This window comes from Hippopotamus amphibius, chromosome 1 (genome assembly GCF_030028045.1).
Source record: "Hippopotamus amphibius kiboko isolate mHipAmp2 chromosome 1, mHipAmp2.hap2, whole genome shotgun sequence".
NCBI lineage: Eukaryota > Metazoa > Chordata > Mammalia > Artiodactyla > Hippopotamidae > Hippopotamus > Hippopotamus amphibius.
This window is the reverse complement of record NC_080186.1, coordinates 74,373,664-74,397,367: the sequence shown is the minus strand read 5'-3', so window position 1 is coordinate 74,397,367 and position 23,704 is coordinate 74,373,664. Positions and strand designations below refer to the sequence as shown.

The 23,704-nt window shown below is 33.8% G+C and overlaps 1 protein-coding gene across 2 annotated transcripts in view; it reads left to right on the top strand.

The window, feature by feature from the left end:
* Positions 1-23,704, top strand: part of LRRC7 (leucine rich repeat containing 7) — a 371,481-nt gene that overhangs the window by 271,119 nt on the left and 76,658 nt on the right. For both annotated transcript variants that reach the window (XM_057744562.1, XM_057744552.1), the window contains exons 13-20: positions 2,125-2,194; positions 4,088-4,187; positions 6,362-6,486; positions 8,527-8,775; positions 13,646-13,846; positions 19,790-19,901; positions 20,113-20,293; positions 21,968-23,648. In XM_057744562.1, coding sequence (XP_057600545.1) covers positions 2,125-2,194; positions 4,088-4,187; positions 6,362-6,486; positions 8,527-8,775; positions 13,646-13,846; positions 19,790-19,901; positions 20,113-20,293; positions 21,968-23,648 — 2,719 coding nt within the window. The remainder of the gene's footprint in view (positions 1-2,124; positions 2,195-4,087; positions 4,188-6,361; positions 6,487-8,526; positions 8,776-13,645; positions 13,847-19,789; positions 19,902-20,112; positions 20,294-21,967; positions 23,649-23,704) is intronic.

Genomic DNA, 23,704 nt, shown 5'->3' with positions numbered 1-23,704 from the left:
TAATGGAGTTACTTATCCAACAAATATGTCATATGTGAGTATCTACCATGGGATAGTACATTGCTAAATGCCAATGCAAAAGGTATTAACAAGATATTGAGAATCTCATTATATTAAAAGTTTAAAATACTTCATCAGGCCAGAAACATAAGCTAATTTATCTCCTAATACAGTGATTGGAACATAGTATAGAGCCAAATTAATATTTTTAAATTGATGAATTTAGTCCATGAAGTTTAACCTGAGATTAAAATCAATATTCAATCAAAGCTGAGCCAAAGTTGAACATCACTATCAGAGAATAAACCTCTTGGATGAAAGATCAAATATTAAATGTTATCCAAAAGTTATGGTTTTTCCAATTTTGCATTTAAAATATAATAAATTTTGCAAGTGTCATTATAGTTCGGGAATGCTGATTCTTTTACTCTGTCAACTGTAAGATTGCTCGTGTGATCAAGTTACCTCATAGTTATGATACTAAATAAAGGCTCACTTTCAATGGTGGTCACTGGAATAGCAAGGAAAATGATGGTAACATCTTTCTCTGATAGTTCCTTTCCATACTCTACATTTATGACTTGACTGATGATTTATCATGGTTATTGTATATAATTCTGGAGAGTTTTCCCCTCATGTAATATGGCAGAGTTGATATTCTACTTTTAATTCCTCTCCACATGATGTAAAATCTCTTCTCATAACACCTTACTTCATAATTTCTGACTTAAATAACTAAAATTAGAAATAGTTTTTATGGGCATTTTGGTTTAATGTTATAAATGTTAATATAATAAATAATTCTATTAAAAATAATTGTGATATAATCTCCATTATTCTTTATATTCTTATTTATGTTTTACAAGTATGCATTAGCTCTGAAAGGATATTGTATCCTTCCTAAAGCTACCTAGCTAATGCACACTCTGTTGATATGTTTATTGTCTTGTCAATATCTTCTCATATTTATGAAATTATTTAATAATGCTTTTGCATATACAATTAACTGCTTCCACAATGCTTATTAATTATTGTAACATTTTCTACTTCTGTTATCAAAATATATTTATTCATCATTTGGCTGATAGAATTCCAACATATTAAAGACTTAAGGAAATTCTCATTCCAAGTCATATCTAAAACGTTTGCCTGTATTCAGCAGTGAACATGCAAAAAGTGACAATACATTGATTGGTGTGCCTTGTTTGTATTATTCACTATGCTGACTAGCTGTAATAATAACTCAGGAAATAATATATTGATTGTGCACAATTTCAGGGATAACGTATAGTATGTTGAAGTAGACAGTTGGTGGTTTGGCCCGTCACAGGCTGAAGCCAAAGCTAAACAAATAATTTTGATTGAGTACCAAGGCTGATGGCAACTTCACATATCTCAAAATGCTGTTTTTAAAGATTTCCTCTTTGAATATCTATTACACAATGTATGGTGGGTGAAAGAACAAAAGGACACACTTCAGGGGTCAGCATTACATTGGGAGCTGTGAATTCCTTCAGTGGTAAGGTGGAAATGGCCTCTTGCCCTCATAGAGCGTACGGATTTATGGGGACATCAGACAGTAAAAAAATAACCACAAAAATAAATAAATAATCACAAACTGTGATATGTTCCGTGAAGGAAGATACAGGTGCTTTGAGGCTAGATTGGAGAAAGAAATGTAAATGAGGAGTCAAGAAAAGCCTCTGAGAAACTGGCATTTATGCGGGGAGCTAAAGAATATGTGGAATTTTAGTTAAATGAAGTATAGGAGAAGGAGTATTCCAGACAGAGAGAAGAGCTTGGCCAGTCCTCAGAGGAGGCTGATAGAAGGCCAGTGGCACTGAAAAACTGGCAGGAAAATAGTAGCAAAGAAGCTCTGAAGAGGTTTTGGGGGACCAGGTCTTGTAAGGCCTGACAAGGCATGTTAATTTTGGGTTTTATCCTAGCATTTGAAGGGTTATAAACTCGAGATTTTCACTTTTAAAAGATTGCTCAGGCTACTCAATAGAGAAAGAAGTGGAGAAAAGAATGAAATGAATAAGTCACAGGATTTTAAATAATTCTTCATAAAAATGAACTTAATTCATCTTCACCCATGCTATTAGAATTTTCTTGTTTTTGCAGGTTGAAGAATTTACCATTCTCATTTACCAAACTTAAGGAGCTTGCAGCTTTGTGGCTTTCTGACAATCAGGTAAAAAAAACTTTTTGTTACCTGATTTATTCTGTTTATTAAAATGAACTGTAATTGAAACTTTGAATTATTAACTTAGTCCCAATAGAAACCTTTGGCATTACTTCAAAGTATAGATTCTCCATCCCCTGGAGGAGAGATTTTTCTAAAGGTAGCAATTCAGATAAGTACTTCATTGCTTTCAGACAAAACAGTACTATAATTCTCACCCCCTTTAGCATCTACTCCATTCTCAGAGATCTAATACACAAAATGATCATTTTTCTAGGTGGTACATACATATCCTTAGAGGATGTACTTTAATTATACCTCTGAAGGTAAAGAATAAGACATCATTACCACAATCCCCACAAGAGGGAATTGTTATCCTCCATGTTCCTTTTGTGTGTGTGTGTGCTTTTAAGTATAATCAACTTAATTCTAAAACTTTATTCAAAAAATATGTGTTATCTTTTGTTGCTTTTTTAGTATTTATGAAATTGCTTTGATATTAATTCATGTACTTATGAAAATAAATTATAATTAACCAGTAATTGAGTGTTAATGAATAATTTTATTAACTGGAAAATAAAAAGTAGTTGAAGACATCTGAATTGCCACCAGAGAAACCGGTGATAGACAATTTTGACATAGTTTATTTATCCTCTTTTTACTTTTTTCTGGTAATCCTAAAATTTTAAAACATCCAATCACAAAATATGAATTACCAAGTGTACGCAAATTATCTTGGATTTAGTTTGTTACCTTTATTTTCTGAGCATAAAAGCAGCATTGCTGGTAAATGAATTGTTCAGAAATAGGTATTGGACTACTTTTTTAAAAAATTAAAATAAACCTCTATGTGTGAATAATGTTTATATTCCTACAGTCATTACAGCACTTTCTTCCATCTACTAAGTAAAAAAATAGATTGCCATTCAAATTGAAGTCTTACCAATGGACTGAAGATTTTTCAAAACATCAGTATATCATTATAAATAAATCATTTCTGGAATCCATGTGAACTATGCTAATGGAACAGTCTTTTCTATCGTCTTGCATTGCAGAAAAATCCCTTAATATATGATTTATTATTCTTGTAGGAGAATGCACAGAACAGTGGCTGCATCATTTAACTTTTATTTAGAACAGTGATTTAATGTGTTTCTGGCTCAGTTTCATGAGACAAGTTGGTATCCCAAATCCCCTTTGTGCTTCACTCATTAATAAATGTCATGAAATTGTCATCAGTATTTTAAAACATTAAATAGCATGATTATTTTCAATATGTTTATATGTATAAATAATATATAATATCAAAGTTCTTTAAAAAAACCTTCAAAAATAGTATCTCTTAAATAAATTAATAATAGAGAATTAAATGTTACCATCCATAGGTAAATATATTATGATATGTCAAATACAAGGACAGTTGCTTATATGAATGTGGACCCTGTCTTTGGTTACAAAAATCTCTTAAAAATAAATACTTATGTTTTAACCTAATTAAATTCATAAATGATCTTGTATACTATGAATTTGATAGCAAATTCCATTTGTCTTTTTAAGGTAACAGTTCATGAAAATATAGAACTATACCAAAAGTTTATTTAGTTGAAACAGTTTAACACATTCTTCAAGATCAAAACTGACATTGCTCAATGAAGATGAATAGGTTTTATTAAAGAATATACTAAAGAAAAAGAAAATCTCATTATGAAAACCTTAGATTTCAAAATATTCCTCTACAATAGTGTTATTTTATGTTATACTTTCTTGCTTTGTTACCTTTTTCCTTACTTTTAATTGTTCATTCAGCACAGTGAGACCAGAGTATTGACCTTCACCTTATATAAAAGAAATATTCTTTATATTTCCAATCTTATTAATCTAATTTATGTCCTTTGCTTCCAGTCCAAAGCCCTTATCCCTTTACAAACTGAAGCCCATCCAGAAACAAAGCAAAGAGTATTGACTAACTACATGTTTCCCCAGCAACCTCGTGGTGATGAAGGTAAACAGTCAGTAGAAATTTCTCCTATACTTGTATGATTATGGATAAAAGGGATTAATTTTATTCTAATCTCTGGTCAATACTGGCATACGGGCAAGTCACACAATTACATGACACACATAAATCATTTGGAAGTTAATTCTGAGCACAAGTCTTATCTTCCATACCATAATATTTTAAGTAAGATTTCAAAAACATAACTCTTCCTCTTTATATCTTTCATGAAAATAACGTTGACTTTTAGGAGCAACGTCCTCTCTTGGTGGATTGCAAGACAGAGGACTAGTTAACCAAATGTGGTACCCAGCCAATTGAAATGAGCTAAAAGTCAGATCCTAAGGAAGATAAGCTGGTTTATATCTTGCATTCACGAATTTCATGAACACAATTTAAACTTTTAGTCTTGTGATCTCAGGCCCCGAATAATTTCATGTTTAGAGAGAACCATAAAGAGGTGACTTGCAAATAACAACCAGTTTTTCAAGTTGAATTTTCCTAAACAATGTCAACAATTATGATAGGAATAATTGTTGAAAAACCTAAACCTTTTTCAATAAAAAGTCATACATTAACAGTTATTCTTGAAAGAGTAAACCCTCTTTAATCCACCCGTGGATCAAATCCACCAAACCCACTAAAAGAGACCAACTTTTAAAAGAAACTATTTGCTTATGTAATTCATATTTTCAGGATAATTATAATAAATGTCTTTAGTTTTCTCACTTAAAAAAGGAAACGGATCACTGTGAGATATTTTAAGAAATTTTTATTCAAATTTTGACTTACAGAAGTGGGATAAGGATTGTTTCATATGTATTTTTCAGGTTTCAGTAAAATTGATCTTTTGAATTTATGAAAGAAAAGCCACTGTTTACATAGGGTATAAGAAGAGTCTTAAGTAAGGATTTTGTTTTATTCATGCAACTTTACTTATATTTTCATTTTAAAATCCCTAGATTAACAAAATATTTCATTTTGAAAGGATATAGGGGAAAATGAAAAGTGTCTCATATTCGCTGGTCATTTCTGAAATCTAGTCTCACAGATTAAATCCCTAATTTGTTCCAGGGAATGAGGTAGACCTAGTTAGGTAAGATGTGATGTTAAGGAGTTAGCCTAGTTTGTTTTGTTTTGTTTTCCTTTGAGGAAAGCAGAGTTGGTAACAGAAAAGTTTTATTGAACTTTAAGCAAGTTGTCACCCTTTGGTTTTTCAGGCAGAGGCATAATAAATGAATTTTCAGAATTCTTTGCAACAAAGTTTTATATAATATAGGTCATCCTTTGGGAAAGAATTTAGCCTAAACTAAGTGCTTTTATTACATTTTCATGTGACTTCACAATAAAGTTGCAAAGAAAATATTACCATTAACCAACGTGTAAATTAGAGACTGATAAGCTGTTTCTTTTCCCTGTTAATATGAGACACATTTAGATTAATTGAGACCAAAATGTTAAAGACTAAATTTTCTGCACATTTTTTACCATAAAACCAAGCACCACTACACTGACCCCCACCAGACACACAAAACAACAACAAGAAAGATTGCAATCTTGGACAGTTTATTGCAAAACCAAAGTTACTCAGTACCTTTTATAACATCTTGACAGAGTTTAGTGGTTACAATTATGGGCTCTATAATCACACAGACATGGACTAGAATCCTGCATTGGCCATGAAGAGGCTGCATGGCTTAGCACAGTCTCTTAACACTCAGCTATAGTTTTCTCATTACTAAATTGAAGATTATATTAGTACTACCATTGTGCTGTTGTGAAGATTAAAAGAGATAATGGTTTAAAATACGTAATCCAACTCTCTCTATTATCATAATTATTCTATGGAGAACTGATTCTTTACACTAGAAAACTTCTCAACCCCAATATATAATTACTGTATACTTAGCAAAGCTGAATTTGAGTTAAGATGTGAAAAGACCATGTAACAAATATCAAGGGAATTTTTTCCCTCTTTTTCTTTCTTCCTTCCTTCCTTTCTTTCTTACTTTTTCTTTCTCTTTACTTCCTTCTTTTTCTACTTGTTTATTTTTCCTTTTCTTCTTTTAATTTTTGTATTTGTTTTTAGTACCTATCACTATTTTTTGCATAGTGTACTAAGCTCTATTAAATAACAATTTATGTGAAAAAGTCAATAACACTTTGGAATCTAACTGTAGATTTCCAGTCAGACAGTGACAGCTTTAACCCTACACTGTGGGAAGAACAGAGACAGCAACGCATGACTGTTGCCTTTGAATTTGAAGAAAAAAAGGAAGATGATGAAAATGCTGGGAAAGTTAAGGTGAACTTTTTAATTTTTTTCCCTTTTTCTTCTCATTATTTTTGTTTGTCCTTTGTTATTCAAATAGACTTTAGGTCTAACTAACTCACCTCTACTAGAAGGTCACATACATCTTCAAGTCTCACGGTGGTGACTTTCATTATAGCAGGATGGTGATTTTGGAAGTATTGTTGTGCTTCAGAATGAGACTAACATCCTGACTAAGCAAATTTCATATGCCATCCCATCTTACAGAATAGCAACATGAAAGAGATTCAAGCTGGGAAAAAGCCAAAAAAAAAAAAAAAAAAACCCACAAAAAATCTAACAAAAAAGTCTGGGTGATAGGCTTCACCTAAGCACCTTATTACATCTTTGAAACACTGAAATGTGTTTTTTTTTAAATCACTGATCAAGGCAAGGCATCATGCAGATTGTATGAAGCCAAAATACACGTTTATAAAAGAGCCAACACATTAATATATTACACTGGCATTAAAATCTCAGAAAGGTTCTATGTCGCTGGAATATTTGAGAAGATTTTATTAGTTTTCTTAAGTGTGAGGACAAGTTTTAATGGAGGTGAGTGCCTAATAGTAGTGCCTAATTAGTAGTGCCTAACTTTCCCTAATGTGCCTTGGGAAAATTACTTAAAATTTTTCACCTTAAAGCATATTTTAAAAAATCCTTTATCGGCATTAATCTGTCAAATAACAAGGTTAGAATTTTAAAATCTGTATTTTTCCATTATATAAGTTTGTAAATAACAGAATTTATATGGATTATATCAACATCAGATCTTCATATTGTCATCATGGCAACATCTTGAATCTCTCATCAATTGTTATGGTATTATTTTTGCACTTTTTCCATCATGGGTACTAACAGTTCTCACCCTTAGTGACTAATTGCCTAATTGTATATGCATCCTATTAATAGAGCTGGATTGTGTGATGTGTTCTTTTCTATCCCCTCATTCCCACATTTTCTAAACTTTTTTCTTAAACCAGTACACTCTCGAACCTTACTGGAATTAGTAAGGTAACTGACAAAGCCTACCTATATCATTGTGAAGAACCCAAAATGGATTCCCAAATCAAAATGACAATTTTGTTAAAGATTTGGGCTTAAAAAAATGTTTCTGAATGGTTGATTAGTGCTATCTAATAACCGAAGAGACATTTTTTAACTGAAACAAAAAAAAGACCTTTAGAACATTTCAATTCTTCTGGTAAGGATTTTATATGTTAAATCCAGAACCAATGGATGATGCATTCTATACTGGACCTCTGATTCATTCTTTTACTTCATTAAATGTCAAAAACTACATACTTCTTCAAAAAAAAAAAACACCCTATATTCAAAGGCTCCAAGAAGAAAAGAGTGCATTTAATACTGGTATGTGTATCATCGAAAACATAAAATATAGTAAATGCAAACAGACATTTAGAAGCCCTGTTTGTGTGTTATGTGATCAGGTTTGATTATGATTAGGGTAGGTTCATTATACTTTAGAGTAAATGTTTACTTATATTTGACTTATTTTATATATTGGTGAAATAATATGTTTCCAAAACCTCTAACTGCTTGGTTTTGACTAATTTGAGTATTTACAATCCATTGGCTATTGGACAAATTAGAACACAAACAAACATCTAAATAAATCATCATGGAAGTATGATGAATGGAATATGCTGAAATCTTACACTAAATTAATTATACTTTTCTGGCTCACCATTTTACCTTTAATTTACATAAAATTTTAAAAGGAACCGCTGACCTACGGCATCAACTTCCAAATGGACTAGAGTATAATGCCCTACTTACAGTGTATTTAAAGTGTAGTGTGAATGCTGCATTGTGTGAAGAAACTGTGACCCTTTAGCTTCATATGATATTGGTACTGTTTCATTACATAGAGTTAAAACTAATTTTCTGATGGTTGTTTTAAATGCATTACCCAGAATGAAAAAAAAAATCAAGAATAGAATAATGATAAAGTGAAAGTTTTGCTACAGTGCTCCTCTTTCTCCCAGAAAATGGAGATTCCTTCTCCCACAGGATCACTCCTGCCAAGCCCCCTGGGAAAGGGGCCAGCGTGGGATTACTCTCCAACCTGCCAGACTGTCTGGCGACTGCTGCACACCATGGGCCAGGTGTGATCAGCAGATCCAAGATATGCCCGTCCCCCAGAATGACCCACAGCTGGCATGGGGTTGTATAAGTGGCCTCCAGCAGGAAAGGAGCATGTGTACTCCATTGCCAGTTGCAGCACAATCTACCACTCTTCCCTCTCTAAGTGGCAGACAGGTAGGCCTAGGTGTTTGGGGTAGGAGTATCCCCTATGTAGAGGCAACCTTGGAACAGTGGTTTATGGGGTATGTTCTGCATGATTTGGGGTAAGAAATGTTGATTATATAGAAAACTTTCAATTGCCAGTGTTTGATCCCAGTTTAATTTTTTTGTTCATTGACGTTGGCAATGGGGTGGGGAGAACTGAGTCAGAGGGGGAGGGAACATCAATATGAGGTGTCTACTGATGGAATATCTGGCATGGTTTTTTAAGTTGGGTGCTTCACTTTTATTTATGTTTTTATTTTTCAAGATTTTTAGTTAAAGTGTGGGAATACCAATAGTCGGCAGAATGTTGATGACACTACTGATGCAATCTAAATTGTTCCCAGACATAATACATTTTTTTGTAATATCAATTCTGGGGGAGATTAAATAACTAAAGCTCGATTCTAAAACTGCATGAGATTCAAACTGAAATTTGCTGAGAGTGGACTTTGAACACAAAAATGGACATCTGTTGAAAAGCATCAATTTCCCTTTAATTTGAAGGCACAGATGATGAGAATTCCTGTAAGAGAAGATTGGCCTGGGAATTCTGGCAAATAGGGCTTCCTTATCTCAGTGGGTGGGGTGTTTAAGAGTTTAATGAAAAAAAATCTTAATGGGATGTGGAAGAACACTACATTTTTTTGTAAACATTATCATCCACACATAATGGACTAGATTATTATTTTGTGTCTTATGTTCTTTCTACAATATAAGGCAAGCTGAGAATCCTAACTAAAACTGCTATAGGTTTCCTTTCTATGCAAAATGCTCCAATTAATTCCTAGAATAAGATATTTAACAATTAATAACCAAAGCATTAACTATTATTTCTCTTACTGGAATTTACAGTCAAATCAAATTATAATTTAATCATTATATAAGAAAAGCATAGTTCTTTGTGAATTCAAGATATCATTTCTAAATGCCCTAGCTATTAACATTCTTTCTTCATTGCTGAATCTTTGGGAGTCTCCAACATCTTGCAGCTATTATTTGCATTTACTGCACTTTCTTAAGATCTGAGATATATATAATGTTGTGAAACACTTCTATTTTCCAAAATCAAAATAAAATACCATTTCCATAAAAATCTTGCATTTTAACAAAATGTATCTGTAAAATGAGCAAATACTTTATGGTGAGTGATAAACACAACATTTTGGGAAGAACATACTTGACAGATTTTTCCCCCCTGTTACATATATCCCATATTAGGGTAAGGGAGTATTTATAGCCTATATATTTAGAAATATAAAAAAACTACTTTTGTATTTGGGCATTACCAAACTATTAATGTAATTGTGTATGATCATGGTTATTCATTTCTGAAGCACATCACACATGCACTGAAAAATAGAGAGGCAAAACAATCTGTAAAAAGGTATAAAATATACTTTCAGAGAGCTTACAAGCATAACAGAATTAGAAAATAGTATACTTTCATATTTTTATTATAAAATATTATGTTAAGTTTGTTTTAAAAAACTGAAATTATCTTCTTTAACTCAATGAAATTCACACTTTAGACTTACACTATTTCTTCCACAAGACTGTACAAATATATGCTACACCTATACCAGAGAATAGCTCTGAGCCAAGTAACGTTTGTGAAGCATAAGCTTTGGAGTCAAAGACCTGAGTTTGAATCTGGGCATTGATAACTATAGCTGTATGACTTTCAAGTAACTTTCACCATCTGAGCCTCTGTTTTCCTTCTGTAAAATGGGAGCAAATGTTACAATGGGTTGTGAAATTTAAATGAGATGTAATTATAATTATAGATTTTTATTAATATTATTAATTATAGCTATTTATTATTTGCTTATATTTAAATCATATGGTAAATAATAAAATAAGTATTATTATACAAATAACTAATAGTAAATTATATATTCCTAAAAAAATAAAAATAAAAAAATTATATATTCCTATAAAACACTTTGCCTGGTGCCTAGCACATGGCAGATATTGAATAAATGATAGTTGTTGCTGCACGCAACCTGAAAAAAATCCAGACAGTTACAGGTTTTATGGTTAGACATATATATAATAAAGTTTGATTGCCGAAAGACTCCAGATTTTCAAAATACATAAGAAGAATCTGATATTAGAAATAGTATCTAATCTTTGCATAGAAATTATAAATTTTCAAAGGAGTTTCACATTTATTATCCCATTTGAGCTCTAGATTAACCCAAGATATTATCATTCCCATTTTACACGAGTAGAAACTAGACAGAAAAATTGTAGCTGATAGCTAGTTGGGGGTAAATCTGTGGCTTAAATTGAGGTCTTCTGACTGAAAGTCCAGTAAATTCTGCTAGGCGACTAGTAAATGGGAAGCAAGTGGCTTATTGTATAGGTGGAACAGATCCAAGTTTTATGAGACCTGAAGCTTCCACAATTTGGAGAGGAGCCTCTTTAAGGAAAAGAATATAAAATAACCATGTAAATACACAAGTAGGGCCCCTCACAAGGCTTTGGAAAGAGCCCACGCAGATGACAGACCCTAAAGCTTAAACTTCATTAACTTCATGGCAAGTCCACTCCTATTTCTACATTTAAATATTTTTACAGAGATAAAGTACCCAAATATATTCTGGTGATGTAACCAAAATATAACATTAACTTGCTTATAAAATAGCCAGAAAATACTGGTACCGTGACCATTACTAAATAGTCATCTAATTGTGTCAGAAGAGACAGCATCTACAAAAATCAGATTACACTACTGAATGAAGTATTTGATTCAATTAAGAAGAACAGGTCCCATTTTTTGCCTTTGATTCAATTTAGAAGTGTAATTTTAATATTGAGGATTTTTTAAGGTGTGTAGAATTTTAATTTAAGGCCCTATTTGAAAGTTATTTTTCATTCATATGCCACTGGTTATTAAAAAAAAGATGTTCTTAATTGGCATAATAGTTACACCATTCTACAACTTAAATTTTTTAAATGTAGTTTTTTGACTTTTAGTCCTTTGATATCAAGTACTTTTAAACAAGTTCAACACTATAATTTAAAACTTAGATCAAATTTGTGATTAATATTTCTAATACCAACTTAAACAGCAGATCCAAGAATGCATTCATCCCAATGGACTTTGTCTAGCATGGCTATCATTCTTTTTATGTTTCTTTAAGAATGCATTATAAAGTACCCTGAGATATATTTATATTTCACTCTAACAACTTATACTTTTGTTTTTCTGTAAAGTCTAACCTTTATTCTCGGGTTATATTTTTGTAGCTTTATTTCTATATATTATTAACTTCATCCTTATTTGTTTCAGCATATTAAAGATTAAATTACATTTCAATGAGACTAACAAAATGATCTGGTTTTTCACCAGCTTTCCAATTTGTTGGAGAATTAATTTTGTAATTTTAGTACTGAAAGGAATGTTAAAATTCATCTAGAGAAGTCCAGTCCCAGGATTTGATACGGACAGTGAGCCACAAGGAAGATGAAATACTAGAATAACAAAGTTGGTGGATTTGCTAAAACTGCAGATGAGCAAAAGTGTTTGAATTCATATTTATAATCCTCAGATCTATATACCACTATCATAGTTTCTAACATCCCATGTGTTACATAGCTGTGGAGGGGGTGGGTATGTGTGTGCCCCACCCTCTTTCTCTTGTTATCTCTCATTCCCGCTCTTCTTCCTCTTTCAGCTTCTCTTCCACCTCTGCCCTCCCCCAACCCACCTTCACACACACTTTCCACAACACATACTCACCACAATCACATAAATCATTCCATTTTGTAAAGTTGGTTCTACTCAGATGCAAAAAGACATGACTATTGGAATAAACCAAGCCAAATAAATATGCCCTTTATTTCTCCTCCCACTCTATTTTAATCAGCCTGGATAATTTGTATCTATTCCATTTTAAGTATATTTTAAGTTCACTAACGGTGGGATATTCTGTATGGAATGTCTCATATTTTCTCTCTCTGAATTAAATGTGAAGAATAGTAATTTATATATGTGTGCGTATGTGTGTGTGTATATATATATATATATATATATATATATATATATATATATATTCCCTAAAGTCAAATTGATATACCAAAAATGAATTCAAGAATGGAAATAAACCTCTGGATAAATATAAGCCAAAACTTACATACTTACCTAGAATATCTTAGTCGGCGTTCTCAGTTTTTCTATTTCTCTTTATTGTAAGATGTAACCTATAAAGCATGTTACTTTATTAGGGTAAGAACTAAATATAAAAGCCTCCCGGAAGGATTTTTTTTTTTTTGGTTACTAACAAGAACTAGCTACTCTACATTTTGACGTTAACATGCTAATTAACATAGAGCTGGTGCATACTGTCGACTCCTCATTTTTCAACACATGATAACTCTGCTTGTAAATCTTTTGGGGTCTCCTCCCATCACATTCATTGATATTCCAAAGATATTTTTAATGTCAAAGTGATTATTTATAAATAATTAAGATAGGTAAGGGAACAGCCTCTAACATATAAAAGCAGCTGATATTAACTTGATTAAATTTTTCAGACATTACCAATCACTTGTGTTTGATCTACTGCTATTTCAACCATCTATAGAGTAGGTCTAAAGGTAGGCTATAATCCAAAACTTGTTTTTAATCTAGAATGGTGGACAGGGGTGGGGAGAAGTCCCAGGAGGCAGAATGTGAAAAGAACACTGTGCGTTCTACTCTACAACGCAGTTTTTCAGCCAGCTCAACACTCACTATATTGCATTTGGTTATACTACTGCTCGTAAAATGGAGTAGTTTCATGAACATGCTTGCTGAAGGTATCTTTATGTTAAATTTCTTTTTATAAACTTCTAGGTTGAAATAAACCTAAAACGATATCCAACTCCTTACCCAGAGGATTTAAAGAATATGGTAAAATCTGTTCAAAATCTGGTGGGTAAGCCAAGCCATGGAGTGCGTGTTGAGAATTCAAATCCAACTGCTAACACGGAGCAAACTGTGAAAGAAAAATATGAACACAAGTGGCCTGTAGCCCCAAAGGAGATTGCAGTGGAGGTATTTCAAGGTTATTGGTAATTGCCAGTGTGGTTTGGATTTTTTGGAATTACTAAATGATATGTTTTTTTTTTAACTAAACAGATCTTCCTTAATAAGTGCAATTTTTTCCTGATACATAAATGAGTCTCTCTACTCTTTAAAACTATGAGGGTTGCATTTAATAAATGACACCTTCATGGCTTAAAATCATTAATACAGCTCCAAAAGTTCCAATACACACAGAAGGAATAATTTGCTCACCCAGCTAGTTCTGGCCAGTAAGTGCATTAAATCATTCTCATGATATTCCTTTGACTACCCCAAACTTTTATTGTATGAGTCATTATAAAAGACTAAATGAACTTTTTATTATTATTATTATTCAAATCTCAGTAAAATTCTTTATCAGATTTAGAGCCAATTTTTTAAAATGTTTTTGTGTTTAGATTACACCCTTTATAAGAAACACTGTTATATAAAAAGGGTCAATAACTTTGAAATTTAGCTTTACAGAATCTAGTATGAAGCTTAGTTCCTATACTTTAGAATGAATTACATATTCATCCTTATCAATTCATGTGGTCTGAAAAGAATTCAACTACATTTATGCCACCTCTGTACTATCTCATCTACTCTTCAACTAATTCGGTTATCATCTTTTTATCTTCATTAGAAACATAATTGATATAAGTACATCTAGAAGTTCCTATACGTGATGTTCAAAAATCTAGGTTGACAAAACTCTTTTACAAATCTGCGTTTCAAAGCATCAGTTTTTTGCATTGATTAAACACCAACTGTATATTTAGCACTGTGCTAAACACTGTGAGAGAGAGAAAAGAAATATAAAATGTGTGAATAGTCCCCAAATAATTTAAATCCTAGCCAGGTAAACAATACAGATGAAGCGATTAGAGAACATATTATTGGGTTGGCCAAAAATTTTTGGCCAACCTAATATATAAAACATGATAACATAATTGGTTTTGTGATGAAGAATATAATACTCTAAGAAATTGGAGAGATGAGCAATGACTGCCAGTCACTTTAAAGGTTATGTGAAATGTTTAAGGTTGAACTTTATATTAAAGATTAGGTGATTCTTTTAAAGTCAAAAAGAGAAGTCATTCTTGACAAAGAGAAAGAAAGCTTATGCAAAAATAAGCATGGTGTGCACATCTGCCAGTGGAAATATAAGCTTGCCCCAAAAGAGAGGAATATAGTTAGACATCTAGGGAAGAAAATTTAAAAAAATATTCGTTTTCATTGCTTTTTTCATTTTGCTTATAAAACCCATATTATTTTACTTTTTCACCTCCAAAATATTACAGATATTCTATAGCAAAGCAACAGATTTTTATCTCTAAGATACTGCAATAATATAAAAAGGAGGAAAACCAACATTTAGTGAGTACACACTAGATACACATACACTTTATATTTAGATCTCATGTCCTCACAGTTTAACATCAAATTAACTGTAAGGTCATGGCAACTCATAAACTGAATAACTACGGCAAAATACATAGATCCTAAAATTGCTTAATACAGGGATGGGAGAGGTGAGGCAAAGAAAAGATGGCTTTGGTCATGAATTTAATAATAACCCGATGGTAGAGATAAATCTTAAAATTGTCCCACAAGCACTTCAAACTTAATAATGCAAAATTAATTTTAATGTTTCCTCCTCAAACTTGCTTCTGCTTCTGTATAATTGGTCTTGATCTCAGTTGGCACCATTATCAACCAGTTCACTCAAGCTAGAAATTTGGGAGGTATCTTGACTTCTTTTTCTTTCTTTCTCCCCACTCCATGCCCCTTCCGAACAATCACCTGTGCCTATACAGGTTCACCTAAGTGTATCTCCTCCATTCAAAGGCTCAAAAGTATCAGGGGTTAGTATACAGTTATAGCCAGGAAATTCCTAACAGTTCCATTTATTATTGTCAGATCTGAACAACCTACTAAATATTTATGCCCCACTTAGTGGTTATTTGAAAAACAACACACATAAATCGAAAGAGAAAATAATAGTTTTAGTTCGTTCTTAAATAACCAAAACTACTTACTAACAGAATGTGTGCACCTGTTGGACACCACCTACCTCCTCAAAACTTGGAATCATATTGGGTATCACAACTCTAATCTCCATTTCACATTGATTTTCAAGTGGCACTTTTTTTTTTATCACAGCATCCACCAAAAACCCAGATTCACAAAGACTATTCATTAAAAGAAGTGTGTAATCTAATGTTGAAACTGAGAGCTACCTCGAGGTAGCAGTTCTCACAGTATCTGACTGATGTCAAGTATTGCTTTTTTCCCCTCAAATATTTAAAATAAATGTGTCCCTGTAAATTAGCAACAGCATTGTAAGTGCCTCAAGAGCACAGTTTTCAGAACAGGAGAAAGGACTTCAAAGTCTAGAAGACAGCAATTCAAAGCTTGACTCCACCTCATTACCAATTGAATGACTTTGACAAGTCACTGAAACCTTTCTGAGCTTTGGTTTCTTATCTTTAAAAATACAGATAATAATAACCCTCTTTCAGAGTTTTTGTGGAAGTGAAATCAGATGAAAACAAATATTTATAACAGTTCCAAGCACAGTTCTTGGCACAGAGGAAAGCTGCAGTAGATGATCATTCACTCCCCATCCACAAGAGAAGGAGACCCTGCCCCATTCTCCTTTAATATTAATACTAATTATTAATACTTCTGTGATTCACTAGCTTGCATTACAGAAAACTTCTCGCTGGATCCCTGTCCGCCACTTTCATAAAGGAAAGCATTTTTCCTTTTGTTAGGTGACTCAGTCCAATTTCTATCTACAGAGGAATTACATCTTTCTCCCAGAAAAAGAGAATAGTCAATTATCCTTGAGAGTTTCCTTAAATGCTTTTATTAATGCTAGATCTTGATTCAAAAGCTCAGACATAAGCTTTTTTTCTTCGCTTTTGATTTCTACCTTAGGCTTTAGGCTCCCTTTCACTATAGAGGTATCAACCAAGATTTAGTTTAAACGGTGGAAGAGCAACGGGGTTATAAAAGGGAGGGGGGATTTTTTTACCTTTTCTTTCCCTTCAATCTCTGTCCCTTCACCAGAAAAAAATATGGCTCAATATACTTATAATGGGACCTCCACTAAATTTGATTCCCTACTAGTAACTTCCATTGACTTTACCCTTAGAAGTAGTCCCAAAAACTTCACCCACATTTCCAACATGAACTTTATTCTTCCAGCCTATTTATAAAAGATTTTATAGAGGTAAAACCAATTATTAATTTCCTTTGTTGAATAGTTAACTTTGTTATGTAAAGCCTATTTGAGGGTAGACAATATAGCATATACAGTATCCCATGGAAGATGTTCAAGGACAGATTCCAGTTCAAATCCCGGCTCTACCATCTATTAAGCTTCTGACTTGGAATTATTATTTTACCTCGCTGAGCTCTCATTTCTTTATTTGTAAAACAAAGATGAAAATAATAAATAACTAAATAAAACAACGATAAAACAGGATTATCTTTCAAATAATCAACAGGAATAAAATAAAGTGCTTAGCATAGTAACACAGTAGTAGACATGTAGCAGATTCTTCTCAACTGATGACTGCCATCACCATCATCATCATTATTTTGCTGATAAAGATAAAAGAGTCTAACTGGGTCAGTGTAAATCCGTTACTCTTGCTTCGGTAGTAGTCCTCTACCTAGGTGGAGGGCCACAGAATATTAGAGAAGAGATGCAAGTTCATGATTAGCTGATATCATTCTTCCCAGTCATGAGGGCTCTTTTTGACTCAAAATGGAAATTCCTGAGCAGGGCCAGAGACTTGAATTCAAGTCAAATCACAGCTACCATGCAGAGCTCCAGTCACGATTATGGAATACAAGTGTAAATGTTTGCTCTATACATACAAGATAACTTGAGTACTGAATGTATAATGCATATGGGGAAAAAAAGGTAATGAAACCCTTAATTATATTTACATTTCTGTGCTTTTACAACTATTTGTTTGTTTTTGACTAAAGCAAAACCCTTATATGTCTATATTAAAATGTCGTAAGAATATTTCCTTTTTAAAATCTTATTTCAACAAATAAGTTATATTGAGACTTATGCAATGTTACTATTAGACAGAAATTTGCACTAATTCCTATTATCTATTACCTTCATTTTATTGATAAATTGATTAAGATATAGAGAATTACAGTGACTTGCTCAAGGTAAACTGATTAATAGTGGCAAAACAGGAACAAAACAGAAATATGCCACTTTATAACTAACAAATTTTTGAAAGTCCTAACATATTTTATGGCTTTCATAGTACCATTTCTCAAACTTGCATCTGCGTCTGCTTATAAATTTCTCCAAAGATGTTTGAAGGCTTTTATTCTCTATTCTCTCAACTTAAAACTTTATCCAAAGTTTCTTATGCTAAACTTTTGAAGTAATTTTCAAAATCCATGAAAATACAGATTTTCCTGTTCATCTCCAGAACTTCCATCAATCCCATTCTCTTTTCCATTCCTCTTTGAATACACACAATACTGCATTTTAAGTCTCTGATATGCTCAGGATGAGCTAACCAGCAGGCAGCAATATAAGGGAAAACTTTTGGGCTAGAGCCCAAAAGAATCCTGCCTCCATGCTGGATCTTTGTCTACTTATCTGTGTAAGCCTGGGCCTCACTGAGTCTCAGAATCCACCTCATCCACCTCTAGGAAATGAAAGGGTTGGAGTAGATCATCTTCCAGTCTTCTTCCACTGAAATATTATTTTTTTAAAAAAGTGTCAGATATACCCAGGTTTTCTGGGTGGCAGGGTGGTAGGTAAAATTTATAGTAAGAGTTTCTATCTGATCATTACTAACCAATTAGTTATAAGGCAGGCACCATTTCATCTATTATATTTTGTTCTCATGTGTATTCTTTCTCCAATTTAACAAAATACTTCTAAATGTATTACATTAATGTTCAAACAAACAAGTACTAATAAATGAAAAGGCTGAAAATTATTCTTTGAATTCAAATCAAGTGTAAGGGAAAAAGAAAAATAATTGTTGTGCATAAATTTATATCACTGTTTAGTCATGAGCATAAACAAGCCGTTTTTCTATCTAGAAGGAAGTGAGAATTTAGTATTTTTGCTTTTCCTAATGTTCTCCCACTATCTGGTTAACTGCAAATAATAATTTGAATTACAGAAGTCTAAAATTCATCATTTTTTTAACATGTTTATTTGTCATAAAGTTATATTCTTGTACCAATGTTGCTCATTACATTCAATGAATGGAGTTAGAGTGAAGATTTAGTAGGCTAGATTGATCATGAGAAAACTAGAAACCTTAGGATGAAGGCATGGTAGAACTAAAGAAACTGAGAAGATCACTTGGGAGACAGTAGGAATTAAGAGGGAGGTTGGCAGAAAAAGCAGGATTGATAGGGCCCAATTGTGCATTAACTTTGTTAATATTCGAGAAAAAAATCTAGTGGGTCAGTGATATATTCCTCTTAGAACTCTTATAAGAGTTCACCCCTTAGAACTCTTACCTGTTTCTATGTTATAGATTATGTATTGTAATACTTATATATGACATCGTAATTCAATCCTATTTTGTGAGTTATATCTATTTCCCTAACCAGATTGTAAACTCCCACAGGGCATGGGTGACATTTTGTCTTTCTTTGGAAACTCCACAGTTCTTTGCACAGTGCCAGGCATATAAACAGCTTTCAAAAAAATGTCTAATGAAAAAATGAACTCATTTAAATTAGAAAAGCAAAACATTTTAGTGCTAACTTCAGGTATACATATGATTCACTTCTCCTAGTGCACCACAGTGAATTAAATTCTAGAGCCCCATCTTATATCTGAGCCAAATAAAGATACAGCCATCTTGGTTAACCAATGTTTAAATGTTTACTTTCCTTGTCCTGTATTATTATATCTCTCAGGATTCTTTTGTTCATCCAGCTAATGAAATGAGGATTGGGGAACTTCACCCTTCATTAGCTGAGACCCCTCTGTACCCACCCAAACTTGTTCTGCTAGGGAAGGACAAAAAAGGTAACATCGTGAACCTGATGTGGAAAATATGCCACAACTGCATGTGCATGACGAATCACCAGCTGTAAATTATGATGCACCATAGTCTATAGAAATATTTTATAAATGTGTGTTTCTAACATTCATTGATATACTGTTTCTCATACTTGCTTTTCTGTGTTTGTACTTGTCAGTGTTCACAGCATTTAATATTTTCCCCTTTGCATTGCAGAATCAACTGATGAGTCTGAAGTTGACAAAACTCACTGTCTGAATAACAGTGTTTCCTCAGGCACTTACTCAGACTACTCACCTTCCCAGGCTTCCTCGGGATCCTCTAACACGCGGGTTAAAATGGGGTCCTTGCAGACAACAGCTAAAGACGCAGTACATAATTCTTTGTGGGGTAACAGGTGTGTTTAGAATTCCCTCTTTTCTGCCCCCAAATGCTTATTTTCAGCAACATTTTAAAAAATGGAATCTTCTTAATTTTGGAATTGTGTTCAGCACATGAGTGGCATGGAAGACAGAAGAGGCAGGTAAGCAAATGTAGTCCCTCTGGGATTTCCAAGAGTGGATCAATCCATTCTACACAGCAAAACCATCGTTTACGGGAGAGACGATAGGAGATTAACAGGTTGAGATGATAGAACAAAAAAGTGTTTTAATTGAAAATCAAAAATTATGTTTGCCTCAGTACCTAATTGTGACACATTCCTCATTCACCATCCAAATGGTGTTAAATTAAAGCAAGATGAATAGAAAGCACTAATGTGCCAAATACAAAGTGGACACTCAATAAATTTTTCACCGCCTTCATCGTCATCATTTTATCACCACCTGGAAAAGTTAGCATTTAAGTAAAAGTATTTAATCCTTCCAAAACGGCTCCGACTCTGTATTACTTCCATTTTACAGATACATTAAAATCAAAAGCCATGGAGGGCAATAAAGTGACTCAGTGAAGCAGCATTTGCCCAGTTCTGACTCCCTTGTTTTGTAACTTGTTGCTATGTTTCACGCTACAGACAGCAAATAAAAATTGTCATATGATATAGGTAGTCAATGACTTTCAGTCAGATTTTACTGATAATGTCAATGCTGTTAGCAATATATTCTTTGGTAATTAATGAATAACTATTTCTACTCATTGATGCCCATGACAAAAATATTAGCTCTTTCACTTTATAAATTTATTATTTGTTATATAAGCTGATACTGATTTAGGTACTTTTGGAAGATACCTTCTAAGTGCACTTTTTTTCAATTAGCAAAAGCACTTGAAAGTCTTTAATAAAAGTTATATAATTCAATATCATTAGTGTGCAAATGGTTTAGAATAAACAGAAAAATGAGCATCTGTAGAGATACTGTGGTCACTGGAACAAACATGCCAATGACCAAAACTCATAATTTAATTTAATTTAATTTAACTTTAATTTAATTTACATTCTAGAAAAAGATATGTGAATGCATTCATTATACAATGGATTTAATGTCTTCCAATATCTGTCCCTCAAACATGTTTTTTGAAGACAACTTGGGTTCATTAGATATACCAAGCATTGATAAGAAAGGTATTCTCAACCAATAGTTTGGAAATGTACTGAATCAGAAGTTCTAGAGATGGGGACCAGGAATGAGGTAGTTCCTATTATCAGACAGGTTTCAGGACCGTTACTGAAAATATCTATATTTCTTTCATTCACTTATTTATTTAGTCATTCATTTATTCAACGAATATGTACCTAGTACCTACTATGTGCCAAGCACTATGTTAGGTCTGAAGAGAAAAAAACCTCTGCCCTCATGAGTTTACGTTCTAGCAGAGGACACAAGACATATAATAGGTAAGTAAACTATATATATTAAAAGGTGATGATAACTGAGAAGAAATAAAAGTTAGAGCAGGGTAAAGGGGTGGCTCTTTTTGGACATGAAATAATAATGCTCTTGTTAATCATAATGAGGTGTGGATGAATGAGCAGTTGAACGAAAGATGGTGGTATTCTGCCTCTTTGTTCTCTTTCTGGAAAAGGCACAGATTTTCCTCATATTCATGTGTCTTCTTCCCATTGTGTTCACAGGATTGCACAATCTTTCCCACAGCCTCTTGATGCAAAGCCATTACTCAGCCAGCGGGAGGCTGTCCCTCCAGGGAATCTACCACAGCGTCCTGACCGGCTGCCGATAAGTGACACTTTCACTGACAACTGGACTGATGGCTCACATTATGATAACACAGGGTTTGTTGCAGAGGAGACCGCAGGCGAGAATGCCAACAATAATCCTCTCCTGAGCTCGAAATCTAGAAGCACATCTTCTCACGGACGCAGGCCTTTGATTAGGCAGGATAGGATTGTTGGGGTTCCCCTGGAACTTGAGCAGTCTACACACAGACACACACCAGAAACAGAAGTGCCTCCTTCCAATCCTTGGCAGAATTGGACCAGAACCCCTAGTCCTTTTGAAGACAGGACTGCTTTCCCTTCCAAATTAGAGACAACCCCTACCACCAGCCCATTGCCTGAAAGGAAAGAACATATAAAAGAATCTGCTGAAGTACCTAGTCCTTTCTCTCCAGGAGTACCGTGGGAATATCATGATGCTAATCCCAACAGGAGTCTCAGTAATGTCTTTTCTCAAATCCACTGCCGCCCAGAATCTTCTAAAGGTGTTATTTCGATTAGCAAAAGCACAGAGAGGCTCTCCCCACTAATGAAAGACATCAAGTCCAATAAATTCAAAAAGTCGCAGAGTATCGATGAGATTGACATTGGTACATACAAGGTTTATAATATACCATTAGAAAACTATGCTTCTGGGAGTGATCACTTAGGAAGTCACGAACGACCTGACAAAATGTTGGGACCAGAGCATGGTATGTCCAGCATGTCTCGAAGCCAGTCAGTCCCGATGCTGGATGATGAGATGCTCACTTACGGAAGTGGTAAAGGGCCACAACAACAAAAAGCTTCCATGACAAAAAAAGTCTATCAATTTGACCAAAGCTTCAATCCCCAAGGAGCAGTGGAAGTTAAAGCTGAAAAGAGGATACCGCCCCCTTTCCAACACAATTCTGAGTACGTGCAACAGCCTGGCAAAAACATCTCCAAGGATCTGGTTAGTCCTAGAGCTTACAGAGGATACCCACCGATGGAGCAAATGTTTTCCTTTTCTCAGCCATCTGTTAATGAGGATGCTGTGGTAAATGCCCAGTTTGCAAGTCAAGGTGCCAGAGCAGGCTTCTTGAGAAGAGCCGACTCCCTGGCGAGTTCCACAGAAATGGCCATGTTTAGGAGGGTCAGTGAACCTCATGAGCTGCCTCCCAGTGATAGGTACGGCAGACCTCCATACAGGGGAGGGCTGGATCGCCAAAGCAGCGTTTCAGTGACTGAGTCCCAGTTCCTGAAAAGGAATGGCAGGTATGAAGATGAACATCCTTCATATCAAGAAGTGAAAGCTCAGGCGGGAAATTTTCCAGTTAAAAACCTTACCCAAAGGAGGCCATTGTCTGCAAGAAGCTACAGTACAGAGAGTTACGGTGCCTCCCAAACCAGGCCAGTTTCAGCTAGGCCTACTATGGCAGCTCTTTTGGAAAAAATACCATCTGACTATAACTTGGGTAACTATGGTGACAAGTCATCAGATAACAGTGATATAAAGACGAGGCCCACTCCTGTGAAGGGAGAGGAGAGCTGTGGTAAAATGCCTGCAGACTGGAGACAACAGCTGCTTAGACATATAGAAGCTAGAAGGTTAGACAGGGTATGTTTGGCGTTTCTCTGTAAGAATATCCCTCCTGCCTTTAGTTTTACTTTATT